General features: G+C 47.1%; 6 protein-coding genes across 6 annotated transcripts; 2 read left to right on the top strand and 4 right to left on the bottom strand.

Annotated features, from left to right (window-relative positions):
* Window positions 1–2,023: 2,023 nt before the first annotated feature.
* Window positions 2,024–2,964, bottom strand: PCYB_147360 (hypothetical protein; the record flags this gene model as incomplete). Its single annotated transcript, XM_004225207.1, has 2 exons — window positions 2,024–2,057; window positions 2,543–2,964. Coding segments are annotated over 2 exons (456 nt in total), but the record flags the coding sequence as incomplete, so codon positions are not given.
* A 969-nt stretch (window positions 2,965–3,933) lies between these two features.
* Window positions 3,934–4,998, bottom strand: PCYB_147350 (hypothetical protein; the record flags this gene model as incomplete). The annotated part of the gene is made up of 1 exon (XM_004225206.1): window positions 3,934–4,998. One exon carries the CDS (start codon window positions 4,996–4,998, stop codon window positions 3,934–3,936), a length of 1,065 nt encoding a protein of 354 aa, XP_004225254.1.
* A 2,352-nt stretch (window positions 4,999–7,350) lies between these two features.
* On the top strand, window positions 7,351–8,625 carry PCYB_147340 (hypothetical protein; the record flags this gene model as incomplete). The annotated part of the gene is made up of 1 exon (XM_004225205.1): window positions 7,351–8,625. A coding segment is annotated over one exon (1,274 nt), but the record flags the coding sequence as incomplete, so codon positions are not given.
* Window positions 8,626–11,066: 2,441 nt separating this feature from the next.
* Window positions 11,067–12,341, top strand: PCYB_147330 (26S protease regulatory subunit 8; the record flags this gene model as incomplete). Its single annotated transcript, XM_004225204.1, has 2 exons — window positions 11,067–12,045; window positions 12,091–12,341. The coding sequence occupies 2 exons, from the start codon at window positions 11,067–11,069 to the stop codon at window positions 12,339–12,341; spliced, it is 1,230 nt and encodes a 409-aa protein (XP_004225252.1).
* A 749-nt stretch (window positions 12,342–13,090) lies between these two features.
* Window positions 13,091–13,381, bottom strand: PCYB_147320 (hypothetical protein; the record flags this gene model as incomplete). Its single annotated transcript, XM_004225203.1, has 1 exon — window positions 13,091–13,381. One exon carries the CDS (start codon window positions 13,379–13,381, stop codon window positions 13,091–13,093), a length of 291 nt encoding a protein of 96 aa, XP_004225251.1.
* Window positions 13,382–15,774: 2,393 nt separating this feature from the next.
* Window positions 15,775–23,196, bottom strand: PCYB_147310 (hypothetical protein; the record flags this gene model as incomplete). The annotated part of the gene is made up of 2 exons (XM_004225202.1): window positions 15,775–19,978; window positions 20,048–23,196. The coding sequence occupies 2 exons, from the start codon at window positions 23,194–23,196 to the stop codon at window positions 15,775–15,777; spliced, it is 7,353 nt and encodes a 2,450-aa protein (XP_004225250.1).
* Window positions 23,197–24,092: the final 896 nt, after the last annotated feature.

The raw sequence follows: 24,092 nt of genomic DNA, 5'->3' as shown, positions 1-24,092 counted from the left end.
GAACAATGGGAGGAGAACGAAACGTACAGTGGGGGCTAAAAATGAAGCCATTAACGCAAGGCCGCGGGTTCCATACCGCGTTGAAAAAGGTAAACAAAGCAACCGCCAAGCGGGCAAGCTGATAGGCTGCTATGTGGAGAAACGGATTGGCATATAAACAAAAGTGTAAGCACACAAGTGGGCGAAATGACCTTTCGCCCAAAATGAGCAAAGCGGTGTATGGTGGGACAAACTGTGCGGAAAGGGGACCCTCCTGGCCTTCGACAGGGGTGTAAAAAAATGAACAAAAGTTTAGCTGAACGAAGAGAGGGGTCAATGAAGCAAGCAAGCGCTGCCGAGCGAAGGGTCACTTAAGGAAGCAAGCAAGCACTGCTGAACGAAGGGTCACTTAAAGCAAGCAAGCGCTGCTGAACGAAGGGTCACTTAAAGCAAGCAAGCGCTGCTGAACGAAGCTCTCTTGCGAAGATTTTTCACTCCACACTCACTCTGACGCAACGCGCGCCGGAGGTGTAACTCCTCCTCTGTGTGCGCACCTCCATCCTTAACATGTACACGTGCGCGCACGCACGTACGTACGGACGGACGGATGAACGTATTCTCATGTATGCACAGTGAACGTACATGGTGGTCGCACCGCACTCTCCCCAAATAGGGGTACCAAACCCATAAATGAGGAAAACAAATTATTGAAGATTTATAGCTCCCAAAGGGGAAAGTAGAAAATGAAGCACATCCTCGTGGAAACGGTCACTCGTTTTTACGTAGTTGGTTTTTCTCTCTGATTATTCTTTCCCTCGTCCGTTTGTCCTTATCAGTACACTGTGCAAACATTTTTGAGGGAAAAAAATAAAATTATATACCCCCCTGGTTTCCCCATCATCAATTTCGCGAAACGGCGTGCCTTCTCAATGGCGAGAATTTTTTTAACAAAAGGGAAAACTTTTTTTTTTTTTTTTTTACATTTCTTTATGTTACAAGGGTAAATATGGACATGTGGATTCGTCGGGCTACCCCCAATTTTGCTTTTCCTCTTTTTCTTTTTTGTCCCACTTTGAAATAACCCCTTGTGCAAAACGACTAATTCGTAGCATTGTAGCGTGCATGTGTGTCCATTTGGTTAGACAAACCCTACGCACGTTCCATTTTTTTTCTTCTTTTTCTGGATATTGCGAGGAGGCGTCCAGAATAACGGCAATTCTGTAGGTACATATTCAAAACTGCGCAGATCAAACGAAAATGCGTAGGGGTTGCTTACGAAACAGTTTTCCATCAACGGTGTGGCGACTTAAAAAGGGGACATCCACAATAATTTTATATCGTTATATATACAAAAGGAATACCAGGTTGGTATCTCCTTCAAAGGGGGAACACTAAATCAGTTCAGCAACGAATAAATTTTTTTCTTTTTTTTTTCATTCCTTACTCTTTCGCGCATTGATGTGTGTTATGGGTTAAAAGGACATGGCTTCCTAGACCGATTTGTCTTAATTTATCCGTGCTCACAAAAAAGTGGCGAGTAGGAATATTTTTTCCAAGGGGAGGTGGAAAAGGAAAAAAAAAAAAAAAAAAAAAAAAAACACCACATTGTGTAGAGGAGAAAATATTTTATAAAATTATTTATCGGGGAATGTGCATAACCTGACCCATTTCACCGTTAATCCTTTTTTAGATTTATCACCCCACGTTGGGTGAGCAATTCGTCATTTTGCCGCATTCCGTTCGGCATAATCGTAAATGTGAGAAATTGCTCAAATTAAGGGTTATATCAAAATCGTCATTTGGATATGCCTCACCAAGTTGTCATTCGTGGGCGGTGTCCAATTCGCCTGAACTGTTCAGACAAACATACGGAGAAAAAAAAAAAAAAATGGCTCCACATTTTAGCTAGCTGAATAAACAAATGATCGCTGCTTGGCAAACCAAACTGAGAGAAGTGTGTTGTAAAACAACACAACATTGTGCATCCTCCTAAATCTCCACAATGAACATGTGGAACGATTTAAGAAAGACACGTGATGCAAACTTTGAACGAATCGCTAAAAAGCTCGTTCACACTTCTTATAAGAAATAAAAAAATGAGAGGATACGAAAATGTGTCATTTAAACTTGAAGGGGGCGCCCTATCCAGATGAAAAATGCATGCGAATTTTTGAAGCACAACGTTTTTTTGCAGCTGTTTTTTTTTCATTTTATTTTATGCTCCTTCCCCCTGTTACGTCTACTTTCATTACTTCACCTCATGCGTTATATCCCTCACGGGGGGATGTTTACCCCTTTGGGCAGTATTCGAACTGGTGGAGGTATCTGAAAAGCTGAATTTTCCCCCCGGGGGGCACGCACACATGTGAGTCAGAAGGTACGAACCAGGCGCACACGAAGAGAGACACACATAGAGACACACACATAGAAACACACACGTAGAGACACACACGTAGAGACACACACGTAGAGACACACGCACGCAACCACACATCTAACCATGCAATCACTCATCTGACGAACTTACTCGGACGCCTCCTCCACCAAAGTGGGCGTGAAGTACCTCGAGCTGCATTCATAACGCCTCAAATTTTCGCCCAACAAACTGCCATAGATCAAGTGCTTAAAAATTACGTCCGACGGTCTCCTCAACGTTTCTTCCTCCCATCGAGGGAAGCCATTATCCTTCCTACCCGTGACCGAAGAGCATATAATTTCTTCGACATATTCACCTAAGTAGTAATTTATGTCATTTTCAAAGGTGTTAAATACATCCTTATACTTACCTGTCTCTCCACCTTCTCCTCCTCTCCCCCCTCCTCTGGCATGACGTACCACATCCTTGACTGAGTACTCATCGCATGAAAAATTGTTTTCCCATTTTGGAAAGTCGGAAATGCCGTTTTGTTCCTTCCCCCCTTGATGCTTTACACTTTTTTTCATCATCTCCTTAAACGATTTCAGTAGTTTCTCTTCGACATCCATTTTGGCTTACCTGCTTGGAGATGACCCTAAAATGGGGTGTAAAATGCTGTCCCCTTTCACCCCCCAAATGGGCATATATACCCTATTGCGTTTGAGCTACTTTTAAATGGGTTAAAATTTTGCACACACACGTTTGTAACAGCGGAAGGCCAGGTCGGAAAGCCGCATCAACGCTTCCCTACACCATTCATCAATTAAAAGGAAGGGAGATCACATAAAAAAAACGCTGTCGAGAAAACCATGTCACGTCGCGCGGTTAATTTTTTGCACGACCAAGTGTCCGCATCTCTGTATGTCCGCATGTCCGCATGTCAGCATGTTAGCATGTCCGCATCTCTGTATGCCCGTATGCCCATATATACCCGTCTACGAAACGGTCGAAATAGCCAACTGGGGGGAAATATCGCATAGGGCGAAAAATTGCATATAACGCACTTTCTCCGGGGGGACAAAAAAGTGAGAAAAAAAAATCTCAAGGGGGTGTAAACCCATCCCGATTTTGCAATTGAAGAGATTCAAAAAGTTCATGGGGTAAAAAAAAAAAAAAACTCACAAAAATGGTGAAATGGGTAATAAATTTCGAAAGGACATTAAAACGCATACTAAACTGAATAGAGAAAATTAAAAACTCAAATTTGGATTTTACAAACATGAATATGGTGTGTTTAATTTACAGCATTTTCTTCTCTTTTGGAAGAGTGCTGTGTGCTGAAAAGCTCGCTCACTCGCGCCCTTCCACATGCGCGCTTGTGCGCATCCGTGTGTAGTATGTAGACATACGCACACACACTGGGACAGAGTCTACTCAGGAATCCTCGTTGAACGCCGCGATGTTAAACTTCCTCGTCTTTTCGTAACCTTTGACGATGCTAATTCCGCACATGATCTACAAAAGGGAAGAGAAAAAAAAGCAGTTATGTAGAGATGACTGTCCACAGAGGGGTGGAGGCATAACAACAGGAGAGCCCCCTAAAGGATCTGTGGCGACGTGGGTGGCAACTTTAATAGCAGAAAAGAAAGCACATCGCCGCCACTCTCCTCCTCTCTCAGAAATGCAAACCGAACCTCTGTCACGTAAACCACCACGGCCATGTCAGGGTTTCCCAAATTAACAGAATAGTTGCTTCCTATGCAATTGTCTAGCACTGTCAACACGTCTCTTTTCATCAGAGTCTTCGTGTTCGAGCATTTGTAGACCAGGGCCCATGAAACCTTTTTTCCCGCGGCGTGTTTGTCCTCACTTGGTGTTGTCTCTTCCTTAGCCTGGCTCTCCTCCGCCTTTTTTTCCTCCACCTTCTGGTCTTCCTTCGTCTGGTCTTCCTTCTTCTCGCCCTCCTTCGCCTGCTCTTCCTCCGCCTGCTCTTCCTTCTTATCCCCCTCCTTCGCCTGCTCTTCCTCCTTCTCACCCTCCTTCGCCTGCCCTTCCTCCTTCTCACCCTCCTTATCCCCCTCCTCCGCCGCCACACTCATCAGCTTGGATAAATGACCAACGGTAAAACTCTCCTGCGCGCAGGTCCCTTTGGGAAAATTTTTCTTCAAAACTGGGAGGATGGTCTTTATGAAGGGAGACATGTGTGGCTTACATATACAGTCTAGTGGAATAATTTTGCATAAATGTCTTAGGATATATTTTTCCTTTTTGTTGTGAGCTAACATGAAGATCTGCTGAACAATATCCGATGGGTTTTTCTCTTTTATGTTGTTAAATTTTATGAAGGTGAAATTTTTTACTATATTTCGAAGTGGGGCAAAACGGTTGTACTCCATTTTTTCCTTTTCGATTTCGTCATTGAGTTGTTTTTCCATGCGTCCTCCTTTTCCTTCTGGTTCCGCTTGCTCCCCGTTCGGCTTGTCCTCCGTCTGGTGCGGCTTCTCCGTCTGCTCCGTCTTCTCCGCCTGCTTCTCCCCCTGCTTCACCGCCTGATCCTCCGTCTGCTTCGTCTTCCCCGCCTGCCGCTTCTCCGCCGCTCCGTCTGCCTCACTGGGAAAGTGCACCTTCAGGAAATTCAAAAATTCTTTTATGCCTACGGTCATTCGCTTGGGACTCAGCGTGGAGATCAGGATCCCCTTGCACTCTGCGTTAACGTTTATCTTCTGCCTCTGCGCGGGGGGGGAGTGAAAAGGAGGGCGTGAAAAGGTGGAAGTAAAAAGGAGGACGTGAAACCTAGGACGTGCAAAGGAGGACGCGACGGGGTGAACGCGGAAAAGTCTGCGCAGCACATTTCCCCCCCTCCCCATTTGCAACTGCGATGTAATTGTGGACGAGGGGGGCGTCGAGCGCACGTCCTGTTACCTTAGCCTGGTGTCTGCTCCCTTCAAAGATGTACTGGTTGGTCCTCTTCGTTTTTTTATACTCCATGGTGAACTTGCAGAGGAGGGATACGAGAAGGAGCGCGGAAAGGAATTTTATTTTGCAAAGATGATCAACCTGTTCACGTATAACCAGATCGGCCTGCTCACTTCCACGGTGAGTGACTTCTTCTACAGTCAGTCCGGCTAGCCGCCCACGCGGGTATATATAATACACTCCCCTGCTAACAGCTGAACCTGTAATTGCGCCCAAAAAGCAATTTCCACAAAAAAGGAGAAAACTGCTTGGGCGTATTAACGAATGGGTACTTCCCAAACAGAGCAGCGAGAGTAACCTGATCCACGCCTGACGGAACAACGATCTGTACCTGCTCTCTTCCAAATAACGGAGAGAAGGAAACGATCCACTGCGCGCTCGAATGGGCGGACGGTTGGTTGGCTAGCTGCTTCGCTGGCTGGCTGGCTGGCTGGCTGGCTGACTGACTGACTGACTGACTGACTGACTGGACGGACGGACTAAAGTGTTATCCTTCCCCCAGTTCAAAATAGCCTTATCACCCAAGTATGGCAAAATTGTAAGTCACTCAAACAGTAATATTATATGCTAACTATGCAAAAAAAAAAAAAAAAAAGGATTGCACAAAATGGAAATAAAATATATTTATATATATCTGTGCAAACTGGTCGCACGTATGCATATTATAGTTGCTACTCTGTGGTGGGGTAAAAAAAAAAAACAAGTGTCACTATTGTGGGTTACATGAGAGAAGGTTAAAATTCATTCAAGTGAGAAAAAAAAAAAAATTCATTCTTTGACAACAAAAATACGCATATGAGTAGTAAACCAAATGTAGAGCGCATTTATACGTGCAGGAATTAGTGGTGCCTCTTTCTTCCTGCCCCACGTCATAGGTCGTGCAAGAACGCGCCACTCGCTTGGCTCACGCTGCAACAGGGGGGAGAGAGCGCGGGGATGGATAAGGCTCTGCTCAAACAACCCCCTTAGCGCAACAAAATTCGCCAGCAAGAGTGAAAGCACTCTCGCCGATGTTATTGCACGTTCAGCAGCGCAAAAATATGAAAAGGTGGCACATAAGCTTTACTGCCACATTTTTATTTTAATATGATTAACCGCACTTCTTGTAGATATATTTTCCCCCTTCGCGCAACACTCCACGGGGGAGCATTTTTCACCCCCATCTGTGCGGCAAAAAGAAAGGGGGAACGTTGCATTATGTGACGGTGTACCTTCGCATAACTCCCCTGAATGTACAAACGTGAGGAACCAAAACGGATTTTTTATGTCTCCTTCGGGAATTTTTTTTTTGAAGTGAATAACTGCTCTCCCAACATTTCGTGTCCCCATTTTTGGGCAACTCCCACGTTGAGCAGTAATCCCCACACCGCCCTCCAAGGGGACGTCTTTCTTTGGAGAGGGCTACTCAGATAGGTGCACCTCCAACAGAGGAGAAGCGTCGGGCTTCCTCCAAAACGTCCATGAGGAAGTTTCGCCAGTGAGCACATGAGGAAATTTCGCCAGAGAGTGCATGAGTCAATTTCGCCAGTGAGTACATGAGTCAATTTCGCCAGTGAGTACATGCGGTGGGGAAGGGGTGTGTTACGCTGTGTGGTACAGCTCCAAGGGGGACAACACCCATTTGATAAAGCTGCCTCCTTTTTACCCCCTTGATGGACGACAAAAAAGAACTCATTCAGTTTGGCATAATACAGAACGGAAAACGTGAAAATACGCTCACCGCTAACGAAAGGAAAAACGCGGAAAAGCCACATGTGAAAAAAAAAAAAAAAAATGTGGACGGCCATCCATTTTGACAGCCACCACGGGGGGTACACTCTTACTGAAGCGAAGGCGCTAGAGGGAGGATAAATGCACAATTTACAACGCTGCACATGGACATACCTATGTACAGACATGTCTCCCTATCGACTCTCCAAAATGAACAAATACGTTGTGCGCCTACTTGTTGGCGGAAAACTGATCGAGAAAAAAAATATCGATAAGGAAATAATCCAGCGCAACTTAGAGCACGTCATCCTACATTATGATCAGTACAGCCAAGAAACTAACACCTCTGCATTGCTCAAAAAAATCATTCCCTATACAAAAAATACCTTCCTGGGGAGTTGCCATTTGAAATATTTTTATTCCCATGTTGTTGAGCCGCTACTAAAGGAAGGTAACATGGATCCCGAATGCTTACCAAACCTTGTTCATACATTTAAAAGAAATGAAGAGTGTAACTATGTGGTGAAGAAATTGAACGATTACATCACTTGTGCCATTCGAGAAAGAAAAATTTCTCTGCAGAATGACGTAAACAACTGGGTCAGTGTTATACAGGTATTTTCTGCCAAATGGAGAGGCATCAATTTTGTGCCCCTGCTGAGACACCTTTTGGTGAATGACAGTTTTGCGCCTTCGAGCGGGGGGGATACACATCACGCTCAGGTGAGTGAACCTCGCAACGTAGAGGCACCTATCCCAAGTGACATACAAATTCAGCAGCGCCAACTGGATCAGCGCCAACTCGATCAGAGCGGACTCAATCAGCACCAACACGATCCGCGCCAAGTGTGCCATCCCATTTCTTCCCGTGATCTCCGCTACGCAACGTTGGAAAGCCTCCCCCCCAGGACCTTCTGCATACTGCTGAACGTGCTGTCCAAAGTTAAAATGCACAACGTGCCAGATCCCACCTTCACATCCTTTCTGCGTGAAAAAACGTCCCAAATGCTTCCCTACATGAACAACATCGACTTGGTCCAACTCGCAGAAGCTCTATCCCAACTCATATGTGTAGATAAAAAAATTCTCTCCACACTGATAGAACCGGAAGTGTTCAAAAGGGTAACCTCCTTTGACGTTTTGCAGTTGTCCATGATCTTTCATTCTCTCTCCAGATATTGGAAGGACTTAAAAAAAAAACAACTTTTTTGCGTACTCTTCATGCGGAAGATAAAAAAATATTTGGCACTATATTCATTACACAATCAGGAGGAGAAATACATCCTGCGCACTCGGAACAAAAATACGCTGATCGAAATAGCGCCCATGTTTTTTTTGGCCTACGTGAAAAACACACACTACATGTTCCCGCACTATTTTTGTTTTTCCAAGTTCGTCCTGCTGCAGTTTTCGATTTTGTCCAAGTGGCTACATCGCTCACAAAAGAGGCGCTCTCTCTTTGAAGGAAATTACCAACGTGGGATGCTAAATCAGCAGATGGAGGGACCCTCCCTGAATAAGTATCACAATCAGCAGTTAGCAGACAGTGGAGGAAGCCATCCTCCTTGCTTACGCCACACCAACCAAACGCTCTCCAATTTGCTGTACGCTTTTATTGGCTACCTTTACAACATCACCACACTGCAATACAAGGGGGAACAAAACAGATCATTCAACCAGCACCTCCATTTAACCCTGGACAACATTTATCAGCTTCTCTCCCACTTCATCCTTTTTTATCGTCACAGGGAAGTGGTCACAAATGGGACACAATTCATTCTGCCTGTGCACAAATCCCAGCTTTTAATTTTTTTGTACACCTATTGGGGTTTCCTGCTCGATTTGCACTCCTGTGTAGATTATTGCACAATGATGAGAAAAAAAAACAATGTAGCCTTAACCGTTCAGGCAAAACGGAACGAAAAAGAAAATACCATGCTCACAGCTGACTCATTTTTTTTCATCAAATTGGAGAACGTGAAGAAGGTAAATTTTCTCCTTGCGCTTTTGGACGACATTAACCTAAACGCCTTGATGAAAGAAACCTTGGAAGAAAAAAACAACAAATACGTCAGTCACATTTATTCACAGATGCTCAATGTGGTTAACAACTCGGTAGGAGTTCCTCACCGGGCAGCTCTACATTTTAGCAGACGAGTGGTGGGGCCTTACACAATTTCTGAACTGTGCAGGTGAAAAGTGGTAAAAAAAAAAAAAAAACGCAGCAATGAAATGACCAAGCAAATTGGCTAGCTCCCCACAAATGAATGAACTGCTAACTTCAAAAATGATGTTGGTAAAATCTGTCCTCCTTCAGAATATTAACATGTGTATATCTCCCCGTGTGATGTGCAAATATGTCACCTTTACTTTGTTTGCTCCATTTGTGTGCTACTTATTTGATAAATTTGTTTAACATTTCATAGCTTTAACCTTTTTCAAAGGGGTATACTACTCCACGTGGTTGTCTACTTGCGTGCTGTCAGTAACTCCTCCATTTTTTTATTTTTGTTCCCAACTCCAAGAATGCTGTTGCACACTTGGCCACATCAACGCATGTGCTTATCGCCCTGTCCCCAACCCAAGCATCACCACTTGGTGAGGAACATAAACCGTGGACGTATCACGTTGTTCCTTCTCTCCGGATTATTATGCCAACGGAGCACATACGGCAAAAAGAAGTGACATAAAGGAGAAGACAAATAAAAAATAGCATTCCTCACCTTTTGCCTCAAAACCGTGTGCTTATTTTTTTTTTGGTCCATTCTGCCAATAACACAGAACTGAAATAAGGAACGCGTACTTGTGTTCACCTTATTTGTGTGCGTTCTGTTCACATGACGACAAGCGGAGGATGTGATGCCCCTCTCCGGGCGAAATACAAAAACAGTTTAACGCGTTCATTTCAAGCTAAACTACCACCAGGGAGGGGGAAATAAAATATAATGCCACGCCAAAGGGGCTAAATGGCACAGCCTTTTTTTTTAAAAAATAAACTGTCCTAGCAACCCCCTTCCTTTATTGGAAAAAGGTGCAATCCTTGGGATACTCCCGCGAAGGTTGCGACAAGTAGGGTGTTTGGAAAAAATGAGAAAGGAAAAATCAGAAAAGAAAAATCAGAAAATTTTTGAATTGCCAAGTGGCAAAGTGGAAAAAGGCACGCGTATTAATCACACCCCAAATGATGCTCAACGAATGCAGGGTGCCATACGAAATAGCGCCAGGTCGCTCCCAACCCACGCAAGAGCCCCCTGGCGCAACTTCTGGCCATACCACTCGCGCAGAGCCCTACTGACATAAAGTGCTAGGCAAACAGTCGGGGTCACACCGAATGGGGAGAAAAAAAAAAAAAAAAAAAATGAATGCTGTGCGACGTTAGTTAATCCGCAACTTACTGGAGATGCAGTCTCCCCAACACGCGAAGGAAAAAAATGCCAAAACGACCAGCAGTGCGAGTGAACAGCGCGGAATGAAGGCGAGCGATTTGGCGGATAGGAAGCAGAGCATACGTTCATACGTTCATGCGTTCATATGTTCACGCGTTCATATGTTCACACGTTCATACGTTCACACCCCCACACGTTCACACGTTCATACTTTGAAAATTAAGCAGCCCTCGCGGCGCTCACACCTTTCGCGTGCTCCCCCATTTGAATCATCCTTCCCCCCCGTTCCCACGTTTTAAATTTGCACTCGCCTCTTAGTTGCGCTTGCAGTTGCATCCGCTTTTTAGTTGCATTTTCGTTTTGATTTTATTTTACGTTATTTTTTCCCCCTTCTGCTTCTAATGCGCCCTTTTGCGACGCGAGTGTGGAATTAACCCGGTGCACCCGCCGTCGCCGCGTTGGCCACTGCCAGCAGATTCGCGGCGCGCCCTCCGCAGTTACCTTAGCGGAAGTGTGCCCGCTCGCAGGGGAGAGGGCGTACGAAGCGGTGTGCAAAGCGGCTGCAAACGGCTGCCACACGGCTGCCACACGGCTGCCACACAGCTGCAACACAGCTGCAAAGCGGAAGAGCAAGTCAAACCACTCGGTACACCCCCCCCATGGCGGCCGTGGATATGCAAATGAGGTCGGGCGAACTGCCGGAGGAGCCCAAGAAGGATCATAAGAAGGACTCCAACGGAGTCAGCAAAAATGAGGAGGAAATGCAATCGGGCATCAAAACATATTACGAAATGAAAATTGAAGAATACGAATCGATAATAAATAAAAAATTACAAAACAAAAAGAGGTTGGAAGCACAGAGAAATGAATTAAATACAAGAGTGAGGGAATTGTGTGATGAAATTCAATACCTCTTAGAAGCTGCGTCTTATGTAGGAGAAATAGTGAAGCCCATGGGGAAAAATAAAGTGCTAGTTAAAATAAACCCAGAAGGTAAGTACGTAGTGGACATAGCACATAGCATAAATATTGCACAATGTACACCCAACACGAGAGTAGCATTATATAACGACTCATATAAACTGCATAAGATCCTCCCGAGTAAAGTAGATCCCCTTGTGTCTCTTATGAAAGTGGAGAAGGTACCAGACTCGACGTATGAAATGGTGGGAGGATTAGATCAACAAGTAAAGGAAGTCAAAGAAGTAATCGAGTTACCAGTGAAGCATCCAGAAATTTTCGAATCTTTGGGAATTTCACAACCTAAAGGGGTTCTACTATATGGTCCACCAGGGACAGGAAAAACGTTATTAGCAAGAGCAGTAGCACATCATACAGACTGTACTTTTATTCGAGTCTCTGGATCTGAACTAGTCCAAAAATACATTGGTGAAGGATCAAGAATGGTAAGGGAATTATTTGTCATGGCAAGGGAACATGCACCATCAATCATTTTTATGGATGAAATTGATTCTATTGGAAGCCAGAGGATAGAAGGAGAACATGGAGACTCGGAAGTACAGAGAACTATGATGGAATTACTTAATCAGCTAGACGGATTTGAATCTACACAAAATATCAAAGTCATCATGTGTACGAACAGAATTGATATCCTAGATGAGGCTTTACTACGACCAGGTAGGATTGACAGAAAAATTGAATTCCCCAACCCTAATGTTGAAGCTCGAATGGAAATTTTAAAAATCCATAGTAGGAAGATGAACCTGATGAGAGGAATCGATATGATGAAAATTGCTACTGATATGAATAACTGTTCTGGGGCGGAGGTGAAGGCTGTTTGTACGGAGGCTGGTATGTTTGCTCTACGCGAGAGGCGTGTCCACGTCACGCAGGAGGACTTCGAGATGGCCGTCGCCAAGGTTATGAAGCAGGACGCAGAGAAGAACTTCACCCTGCGCAAGTTGTGGAAGTAGCGCAGGAGGTGTGGAAGTAGTGCAGGAGGTGTGGAAGTAGTGCAGGAGGTGTGGAAGTAGTGCAGGGGTGGAAGTAGTGCAGGGGTGGAAGTAGTGCAGGAGCGGAAGTAGTGCAGGAGTGGAAGTACTGCGTAAGTACTGCGCAAGTGGAGAAGCGGTGGGGTGGCGAAGCTGAAGCATCTGCTTGTTCCTACCTGTTGGCATCGCCCACTTGTGCGGCCAAACCCGCCCCCCTCCCGAGTGCTCGCACAACGATTTGGTGCTGGCACCAAATGGGGTTATCCAGAAAGGCAGTCACACACAACACATGGTAGAGGCATGGTAGTGGCTGACGGTAGTGACTGACGGTAGTGACTGACGTAGTGACTGATGCTAGTGACTGACGTAGTGACTGATGCTAGTGACAGCGAGCAGGGACACCCCCACCCGTGTCGCGCCGCTCCCTCCACCTCCACGTTTTACATTTCGCGGCAGCGCGCAACATTTTTTTAGTTCCTAATGTGTCCCCATTTATGTACACCCAGAGTGCGCAAAGGAAAAAAAAAAAAAAAAAAAAACCCCCCAAAAAAAATTTTGAATTGGCGAGACACGCGCGTGTGCGTAATTTCATAATTAAAGGATCGCCTGCGCCGCAAGAAAAAACACATGAAAAAAAACGAAAAAAGGTGAAAATTAATCACTGCTATAAAGCTAATGGTGGATTCTCTCGTGTGCGGGGAGAAGTTATTTAATCTGAACACGTGCATACGTTAAGTATGCACATGTGTGCTTTTGCCCCTTTTCGCTGCAGCCGTTGTGAGACCCACATAGTTCGCAACCTTCTCGATTTTGTCCTCCTCACTCTTCTCTTCACTTGCACTCAAAAGTTTGGTGCAGTCGTGCAACACTTGGCGATAGTTCAGGTACTCCTCAAGCACTTGGTCATTCTGAAGGATCTTTTCCCTTCCCCATTTTTTCAGTTCCCGGAGGGCGCACTCGTCCAACTTGTTTTTCTCCCGGGCGTTCACAACGCGCAGGAAGTTCCTAAATAATTTGCGCATATGCCTGGTGGACCCGCTGTCGCTGTAAGCGCGTTGTCGGTCTTCGATTGACCCGCTGTCGCTGTATGCGTGTTGTTGGTCTTCGATTGACCCGCAGTGCTTCCTTTGGCTCAGTGTTCCTCCCCCCAGCTACGATACCCACGCGTAGGCGTACGTTTGTGCGTACTTCCCCACGTGTGGTTATCCCTCTCTTCAAAATGATGACCTCCCGAAGAAAAGCAGCACCCAACAGAGGTGATACTTTACCTATGCAGCAAAAGGCCTACCCAGTTTAAGTGACGCGTTGAGGATACTCACGTGAAAAATGCGAATGGGAAAAGTCCCTCACAGCTAAATCTTTCTTCTATTAGTCACTATGCTTCGTCCAACTTGCATTTTATTTTTCACCAAAATGGGTGGCATCCGTTTGGCATTAACTTGACTGCGATGACGTCGCGCAGGTGGGACTTGCTCCCATTTGGACGGAAAAAAAAAGGAAGTAAAAAAAGGGACGTAAAAAAGGGGAAGTAAAAAAAGGGAATTAAAAAAAATGAAGTAACAAAAGGAAACAAAAAAAAGGGAGTAAAAAAAAGGAAGTAAAAAAAAGGACGTAAAAAAAAGGACGTAAAAAAAAATAATAACAAATGCAAACAGAACCCTAACCTGCGCAAACATCCCTGGGGGCGAACCTGCCAAACGACCGAACCCCGTTCACCTTCAGTGCAGGAAATTATTCACAGATAAAATTCCGGAGGGGCCTCAAATGTACTTAGCATTTATATGTTCACCTACCTACGGAGGGGTGATTCACACGTGACAATACTGTTGAGTAGCAAAAGGGGGGTGGTGGGTTCCACAGGTGGACTTCTACACCCATTTGCAGGCTTCGCGATATGCATCATAGCGAGGGAATGGGGGGGAACCCGGCACGAGCTTCTTCTTTGCAGTACGCGAATTAGCCACTTTTACCGAAGCATGTCCCAGTAGGATGACGTGTCGGCCGTGGAACGAACAAAGGAGTAGAGCGCTCCCATGATGATCCCAGCGTGGGTAGAACTCACACCATAAGTGCAGCCACTTAGACGTGACCTCTGCAAGGGGCCGATTAAAAACATCCCCCCAAATGAATGGGAAAATAATTTCTTTTGTTCCATTATTTTGTAGATTGTCTGCTTTCTAGAGTCCATTATCATATCAGGCAAAAAAGAAAAAAAAAAAATAATGGAGAACACATATCATGCGGGGGGGGGAAATAAATCCGCCCGCAAGACTTCACGCGACTCTTCATGCACATGTTCACATGGGCGTCGCGCTTTCTACACGCACAAGGACGTTCGTACACACATGTACAAACTCACGCACGCAGCTGCGCGTGCACACACGAATGGAAGGAATGCAAGAAAACGCCCCTCTCCTCATGCACGTTAGTAACTAAATGGCCAACGTGCACACAAGTCAAGCAGGAGGAGGAGTGAAAAATGATAACAAAGAGAAATGCAGAGCGAGGTAATGGCGAATGTAAAATAAAATGCGAAAAAATGGGCAGAAGGGGGCGGGGGTCAGGTCAATCCGAGAAGTATGCCCCCACGTGAGGGCATGCAAACCGGGTGATGCTGACCGATCTGACCGATATGCCTTCTCCAGCTCACCCACGCACTTAGAGGACACACAACGCGCAGCGAGCGACTTTTAACAAGGCGAATGGCATTTTTAAAAAAAAAAAAAAAAGCTTCTACTTGGTGTCATTCACTTGCTGCTTAACAAGAAAAATTGAAAAAAAAAAAGGCACTCCCGCGGAAACGCCAATTCGGAGGCATCACGGGGAAGTGGCGAAATGGTGAGAAGGCTAAGGGGTTGAATGGGAAGATGATCCATTGATAGGATGCTCAAATGGGCGGTGCTAAAATGGACGGTGCTCAAATGGTTAATTCTCAAAAGGTTGGTTCTCAAATGGACGGTGCTCAAATGGAGATGGCTCCAATGGCGACGCGCCAAACTGTAAAGGAGGGCATTCCTCTAACTGCCACGATAAGTTAACCCCGTTGGATTGGAAACGAAAACATGGCGCGTCTGCATCTGCACATGGGTATGCCACCCCACGGGCAAGCCAAGCCACGACTGTCCAAGTCGCTCTTTCGTGCGATATGGTAAAGGGAAGAGAGCAGCTCCCAGGGTGGGGGTGGGATTGCCACAGGTAATGCTTCTGCATCAATTGGGGTTGTTTTTCCGCTTCGTCGCTATGCCGCTTCTCCGTTTCTCCGCTTCTCCACTTCTCACCTAACGAACGGCATGCGCTTCCGCGCAAAGGCGAGCAACACCTTTCTTGCCCCGCGCAGGGGTTATGATCTGCTCCCCTTTTCTGAGTGACAAACCAAAACTGCTCCCCAACGACCAACCGCCAACACAGTGATGGCCTAACCGCTACCATTCCCCTCCTTGTTTGCCGCCTCATCCGATCCACTGGCTCCATCCTTTGCGAAGTTATTGTTAACGCCACTCAGGGGAATCTGATCCCCCGTGTTGGGTAAGCTACAACTCCGGTTGCTTGCATTTCCGCAATGCATGGATAGGTAGTTATTTCCGCTTGGGTCACTTACATTCAGCTTTAAGCCTCCTTCCGAGGGACCCCCACCCGGGTGAAGGGGCTGCGGATGATGCGCGTGGCGAGGGTGGTTACTCGACTGATTCATGCTCGAATTTTCCAATATCACACCAGAAGCGGACACCTCTCCTCCTGCCAATAAGTTGCCTGAACCGTTCAGGCTATTCTTAATAACACTATTTTCTAAGCTAGCCATCGAACTGTTATTCTTTCCATTGCTACCATGATTTATGTCTGCGGTACTCCTCCCTGGGTGCATCAACATGTAGTTCATTAAATTTTCAACTCGATCTCTTTCTTCCTTCTGGTTTGTCTCACCTGATGCGGGATTAACACCCGAGGGTACCGCTGCTGATGGGACCAACTGTGTTGGCGACTTCTCCTGGGTTGGTGCTGCGCTCTGCATGTCATTGTTACCACTTCGGCTTTTCACATTAGCCATGTGGTAACCGCTTCCTACACCTGCAGTTGGGGAAACGGACGTTCCGGTAGTGGCCCCTGCCACCCCGGTACTACTCTCGCCCGCGTTCAGGTCCACCAGCTTGCTCTTAAAGGAGCCTGCCCCAGGCGCGGTTCCCCCCGACGCGGTTCCCCCTGCCGCTGATCCAGCTGCTACCGCTCCCGATCCAGCCCCCACCCCTCCAGCAGGGATCGAGCCATACGCCTCACTCCTCTGATAACCCATATTATACGCGTTGAAGTTAGCATACGGGTTATTCATGTTGCCGTAGGGGGGTGGGAAAGCTCCGCTCATGAAATTGGGGTACCTCTTGAACATCCCAGCTGCTGCTGCTGCTGCTGCTGGTGTTGGTCCGGCTCCTGGTGCTCCGGGTGCTCCTCCTGGTCCCCCTCCTCCTACCTTGTTCATTTTATCGTAGCCCACATTTTGGAAATTACTCAAATTGTAGTTATAATTCATCATGTCGTTGTTCATGTAAGGGAACTTCAAATTGTACAGGCTGTTGTACATGGGGTTGGATGGCAAATTATTCACTGCGCTTCGGTTTAGGACATACGGCTGGTACTTGCTCATGGGGTCCATGTAATTCATTCCGCCGCTCATCCCGCCGCTCATCCCGCTGCCCATCCCGCCGCCCATCCCGTCGCCGCCGCTTACCGAGTTCATCATATTCATGGGAGCCGAAATAGGCGTTGTCATGGACGAACCCATCGGGGCGCTGATCTGGCCAGCCCCCTCGCTTCCACTCATCTCATTGGGCCCTTCGCCCTCCGGGTTGTTGCCGCTCAGCGCGCCCTTGCTTCCTCCACTACCCCCGGGGCCAATGCCGCTGTTGTTCAGGCTGCTTGTGCTGCTAATCGTTGTCCCCTTTCCAGCGGAGCCTCCCTTCACCATAAAGCCGCCCTCGCTCTTGATCTCCTTACCAGTACCACCACTCCCCCCCGCCGCACCAGCATTCTGACTAAACATCCCCCCAGAAGCGTTATTCAACATATACATATTCCCATTGTACATGTAGTACTGCCCATACAGCTGCGGGTTGTACATGTATGGGAAGTTGTAGCTGCCAGGGTGGGGGGGACTGTCCATTTTGTTGCCCCTCATGTTAAGCACATTAGCCTGCATGCCATAAGCGCTGTTAATGTTAGGGCTTATGAAATTATTAACGTGCATATTAGGGTTGAAATATTTTGAGTCCACAGTTCCGTTTTTGTAAATCGATTCAGGGGGTAGTCCATGGCTCATAGGAAAGTCCCTAAAAGGCATCGTTTCGTTTCTATGTTTACTTATGGAGTGGCTTCTAGTTCCGTACTTAATTGAGACAGTTGGCTTGGCGGTTCTTTTACTGTAGGGCGTTTTCCTCACCCTGGTGGTGGTTCCCATGGCCTTCTTCATTTCCTTAACCTGGGTTCCTACTGCAAGTGGATTATTCGGATCGGAGACCAACCCGGTAAGGGATCCTCCTGCGAGTGCTCCCCCTTCTGTGAGAATCTTCTTCTTGCGTCCTCTTTTTTTTTTCTCCGATTTTTTCTTCCGACCTCTCTTCTGGGGAATTTTCACCACGACACCTCCCGTGCCCAGCGCACCTGCATTGGCACCTTGCAAATTGTTAACCGTGCCGCCTGCCGCGCCGCCTGCCCCGCCGCCTACCCCGCCACCTGCTGCTAACACTCCTACGGCGGTGCCACCAACACTGTTAAGCTGAGCAGCCTCCGCCAATCCCCCCTTGCTAATAACACCATCCACACCAACAGTAGCACTTCCACTCTGCTGGTACTCCTGATTTTCCAATCCATCCAGCTCCCCACCCACCAGTCCGTTGCCCTTCTGAGCATTCCTCGCCGCCAACCTAAACGACCGGTCATTCTTCTGGTAGTTATTCTTTTGTAAAGCATACGGATTGTTCGCATTCAAACCATAGGCATAGCCACTACTACTACCTCCCCCTCCTCCATACATGCCACCACCCTCGTTTTTTTTCTTTCTCATTTTATCATTGTCAAAGTTGAAATGCTCCACCTGCTTATGCTGTCTCTTCTTTGAGATGAGTAAGGAACCACCGTCCAGATTAAAATCAGAACAAAGCTTCTTCTGCTGCTTCAAAATTCTGCTTCTATTTCTTCTCTCCCTGCATATTTTATTATACCTCTCGATAATGGTCTCCCCCATCACCTTGGTCTCTGTATCCTTCAACAGGTTGTATCCTATACTATACAGGACATCATCATCGTCACAAAGAAATTCAAACGTCCCTTTCTCCTCCTTCTCCACATACAACTTAAACTCAATATTTATCGTGTCATTCAGGATAAACCAATATTTGTCATTATTTATTTTTCCCAAGTATCCGTTGTTGTAGTTTATTTTTTCTTCTTTTAACATTTTCTTTAAGTTATTACTTTCGCATAGGACTAAATTTAGGAGCATCCTGATGATTCTTAACTTGGATATAACGCTCAGGTCGTCCCATTCGAGAAACAGCTTTTTGCTCAATCTTTTGTCATCTTGCATCTCTTCGTTCTTCACTCCGTCCATGGGCTGGCCACTTTGGTTGTTCGCGCCCCCCTCCGTTTCTGTCCCCCCGGGGGTATTACTACTGTTAGCGGCAGAGGTGGCCACAGTAGCAGTAGCAGTCGCAGCCGCGGTCGTCGTAGTGCTAACTCCGTGTTGAGACGCCAATCCTTCAGGGTGGTCGCTTCTTACGATGGACGCCGCTTCCGCCCCTTCCGCCCCTTCCATCGCTTCCTCCCCTTCCACCGTTTCCGGGGTGTCCCTCTTCTCCGCCTGGAGATCCTCCCCGTCGTTTGCGATGCCCAACGAGGATCCCTTCTTTAACGAGGATCCGTCCTGTAACGAAGGTCCGCCCTTTCCTTGGGATTCCCTCGTTTGGGGGCTCCTGTCCCCGTGGGACTTCTCCTCCTGCTTGACCAGCTTCGCTGACGATGACTGCTCCGCTTTGCCTTGGCTGCTCGATTTCTTACGCGCGTCACGCGCTTCATTCGAAGGGGGGTGGTCACGGCCCTGTCCCTCGGAGGGGTCTTCCGCGTCGTCCCCGTCGATCACCTCGTCCACTTCGTTCTCGCTGTCATTTTCGTCCTCCTCCCCCTGGTCGTCCTCCCCATCCGGCTCCTCCTCGTCGAACTCGTTCGCATCGTCATTCGCATCGTCGTTCACCTCGTCGTTCGCATCGTCATTCGCATCGTCATTCGCATCGTCGTTCACCTCATCGTTCGCATCCTCATTCACCTCATCGTTCACCTCGTCGTTCTCGATGGTCTCCTCGTCAAACAGCTCCTCCGCCTTGACATCCTCCTCCGCCTTCGCTTTCTTCTTTTTCTTCTTCTTCTTATCATTCTTCTTCTTCTTAGAACTGCTCCCCCCACCTGACGTGCCACCCCCACCACCACCACCTCCCGACTTGCTCTTCTTCTCCCTTCTCCCCTCCAGCACGGGGAAAAGCTCGTGGAAATTTACGACCCTCACCAGGGACTCCTGCTTGTCCTCAAAAATACGAGAAATATATCTATACATAAATATCGACTTCGAGTTAAAGTACCTTCCTAGAAAAAAAAATAATTTAAGAATGAAATTCCTTCCGAATTCAGTTGTCTCTTTATTCTGAAACATTTCATCGATGTCTTTGAAGTTCCAACTCATCTTAAGCACGTCTTTGTACACAGTTAGGAACAGCAACACCATCACATAATTGGGATTATTAATAAAGAGGATGGATTCATCATCTACATAGGTGGGTAGCTTCATCTGCTTAATGTAACTCTCCTTGAGATTCCTTTTCCTTTCCCTCTCCGCCAAGACACTTTTCCTTGCGTCCAGGGAATAGCCGTGATCGTCAAAGTAGGAGTTTTCTTCCTCGTCTGCATCTTTCTCCGAGGCGTTTTCCCTTTTCACCTTGTTCTTGCTACTGCCCTTGCTACTGCCCTTGCTATTGCTACTGCCCTTGCCCTTGCTACTGTCCTTGCCCTTGCTACTGTCCTTGCCCTTGCTACTGTCCTTGCCCTTGCTACTGTCCTTGCCCTTGCTACTGTCCTTGCCCTTGTTATGGCTGTTCTTCTTCTTTTCCTTCTTCACGGCCTTCTTGCTCTTGCTGCTGCTCTTGCTGCTGCCTTTGCTGAGGCTCTTGCTGATGCTCTTGCTCATGCTCTTGCTGCCACCTTGCTGGCTTCCCTTAGGATACCGCTTCTTCTTTTTGAGGCTAAAGGAGCTTCTCTTTTTCTTCTTCTTCTTCTTCGTCACGCTGTCTTTGGCGACCTGCTTGGATGAAGAAGATGACCGCCTCTTCGGGCCATTTTCTTGGTACTCATCATCATCGTCGTCGTCGTCATCGTCGTCGTCATCATCATCGTCATCGTCGTCATCGTCGTCGTCATCCCCGTCATCCTCGTTATCCCCGTCATCCTCGTCATCCCCGTCATCCTTTTCATCATCGTCATCCTCATCTTCTTCTTCTCTCTGCCCCGCATCTACGCTTTCTTCATCTTCTTCCTCTTCTTCCTCCTCCTCTTCTTCCTCCACATCATCATTCTCCGTTTCTTCCACTTCGCTCTCCCCCTCCTCGGTGTCCTCCTCCTCCTCCTCCTCCTCCTCCTCTTCGTTATACTTCGCACTTTTTCTTTTATCCTTACTGCTGCCCTTACTGTTGCCCTTACTGTTGCCCTTGCTGCTACCCTTACTGCTGTCCTTGCTCTTGCTCGATTTCGAGTCTGCTCGACGATCCTTTCTCGAGCTGCCCTTACTGTTGTTCTTCTTTTTCTTCTGATCCGAGGAACCCTTCTTCGCGACATCCTTCTTGCTGGCCATTTCAGTTGCTCCCGATTTGCTGCTTTTAGAAAGGTTATTCTTCACGGAGTCGTTTTCCCTACTGGTTCCTCCGCTTTTCTTCTTCGAGCTTCTCTGTTCAGGAACCTCATTGTCGCTTTCGCTAACACTCTTGGTGCTCTTCTCCCTTTCTGTTTTTTCAGACCTATCCGATTTTACCTTTTTCTTCGCGTCGGAAACACCTCTGCTCGCCTTGGAGCTCTCCTCCTTCGAACTAGCCGTGTGGCTACTCATCAACTCGCCTACATCTTCGTTGCTCTTTTGGGCTGCTTTGCTGCTGCTTGATGCTGCCGATGCCGTCGAAGCTTTCTTCTCCTTCTTAACATGCTCGCTGTTTACAGTTTCTTGACTAGCGTTCTTAGAAAGGCTTTTTGTTGAGCTACTTCTAAGCGTGTCATTCTTTGACACAGTATTCTTGGACGAGCTGCTTTTAATGGAGTCACTTCTCGAAAGGGAATTCTTCGAACTGCCACCTTTGGAAGCCTCATTTTTGGAGGGCCCACTTTTGAGGGAGCCACTTTTGGAGGCCTCAACCTTGGAGGCCTCAACCTTGGAGGCCTCAACCTTGGGGGGGGCTCCTTTTGATGGCTCACTTTTTGAGGAGCCACTTTTCGACGGGGTGCTCTTCGCTGGGGTGCTCTTCGAAGGGGTGTTTTTCGAGGAGGAGTTCTTCGAGGAGGAGTTCTTCGAGGAGGAGTTTTTCGAGGTGGAGTTTTTCGAGGTGGAGTTTTTGGACGGGAGACCCTTTGGCGGGGCGCTCTTCGAAGCGTCATTCTTTGTTGAGCCGCTCTTGGAAGGGTCATTTTTGGAGGAACCGCCCTTAGAGGGGTCACTTTTGGAGGAACCTCCCTTAGAGGGGTCACTCTTGGAGGAACCTCCCTTAGAGGGGTCACTCTTGGAGGAACCGCCCTTAGAGGGGTCACTCTTGGAGGAACCGCCCTTGGAGGAGTCCTTCTTTGTTGAGACGCCCTTTGCGGAGTCATTCTTTGTTGAGCCGCCCTTGCTGCTACTGTTACTACCTCCGTGGCTACTGCCGGGGGCCTGGCTTTTTACGCCCTCCTTCACGCCGGATGAAAGAACGCTCATTTTGTTCTTCTCATCACCACCTCTGCTAGCGCTGCTGCTACTGTGGTTGGTGGAGGTGCCACTGTTACTGTTACTGTTACTTTTACTGTTAACATTTTTGGGTTTGTTATTCTTAGAAATTAGTTTGTTGTTTACTTTAACGTCGTGCTTGTCGTTCGGGGGATCTTTCTTTTTTTTGTCACTGTTGGAGTGGGGGGTCTTATCCCTTTTCCCATCTTCTGTGACTCCTCCACTGTTGCCACCTCCTCCCTTTTCACTTTTGCTCTTATTCGACTTGGAGCTTTCCCTCGAGGCGATGCTTTCCCTCGAGTTGGATCCCTTGTGCTTCAACGACTCGCTCGAGTTGCTTTTAACATTTTTAAGACTTTCCTTTTTCTCGTTCGTCTTTGAGTTGTCAATTTTGGATCTGCTGTTGGAGGACGAGGAGCTTTTGCTTTTTCCCTGATCATGGTTCTTTTCGCTGGCATGGCTGCCATTCGTTTTTCCGCCCTGCTCGATGTTCTTCTGGCCGGCCTTCTCGCTCTTCCCGCTCTTCCCGCTCTTCTCATTCTTCTCATTCTTCTCATTCTTCTCGCTTTTTTCTCCTTTTTCTCCTTTTTCGCCTTTTTCGCTTTTCTTCTTGGAGACGCTCTCCGCGCGGCTGTGGGTCCCTTCGCCGTGGTTATTCCAACTACTTCCACCGCTTCCCCCACCGCTTCCCCCACCGCTGCCGCCACTTTTGTTGTCCTTATCGGGGCCACGATCCTCTGCACCGACACTTTTTTTCCTCTCAGAACTTGGGGCGGTCGCCTTGCCGCCACTTTTGCTCTTCACACTTGAGTCGTTGGAGCTCCTTCTCTCTTCGATCTTCATTTTGTTCATAGTACCTCTACACACATCCTTATTTTTCGATTTCGTGTTTTTGTTGGTTCCTGCTCGTGCTTCCAGTGGGGTGGCCTTTCCAAAAGGGGTGCCTCTTATTTCTTATATGCACAGAGAGTGTGCATAAAAAAATAAATGCACTTATACACAAGTGCGCGAGAGTGGCATGGAAGCACTGTACGTGGAAGCACTGCACGTGGAAGCACTTCCCGTTACATATGCCTCTCGCGAATTAAAAAAAAAAAGTTTATGTTGTTCCTTTGTAGGGACGTACGCGTGTGTATGCGATGAGCTGCGCGTCTAGCGCGTAGGCATATACACGTCCGTTTATTGTAAACCACCAAATGGGTAGCCACAGCGCTTTTCCACCTGTTCTCTCGCATGCAAACAAATGTGCACCCGAGGACATGTAAAACGCGTGTGTATCACACTTAGAGGAGCATATCTCTCAAAAAAGGATGCTCTCCGTTTTCGCTTTCTTTTCTGTTAATGCGCTTCCCCCTTTTTTTTTCTAAAAAAAAAAAAAAAGTGGTGCTGTTTTGTTCGTGCACATAGCTCGCTCGTTTGTTATTTGGGCAAATCTTTTTTTTTTTTTAAAAAAATAGAGGCAAGAGCAAACGCGGGGGAGGGGGAAAGGCGCAGCGAAGGTATATGAACGTGTGCATGTGCATATGCATATGCATATGCATATGCAAGTAGTATACGTGGGCGTATGCAAGCATATACCCTCTTGCATTCCCGCTCGTATGTGCGCGCAACAAATTGGGCATGTGAACAAACGCGAGCACTTAAAGTCGCCTTGCCGTTATCGTCATACGCGGCATATGCACTTAACAATTATCCACGAATGATTAACAATTCTGTTAAAAAAAATTAGAAAAAAAAAA

The sequence above is a fragment of the Plasmodium cynomolgi genome, chromosome 14 (genome assembly GCF_000321355.1).
Source record: "Plasmodium cynomolgi strain B DNA, chromosome 14, whole genome shotgun sequence".
NCBI classification, from domain to species: Eukaryota; Apicomplexa; class Aconoidasida; order Haemosporida; family Plasmodiidae; genus Plasmodium; species Plasmodium cynomolgi.
Note: the sequence above shows the minus strand (reverse complement) of the source record. Positions and strands in the feature narration are given on the sequence as shown.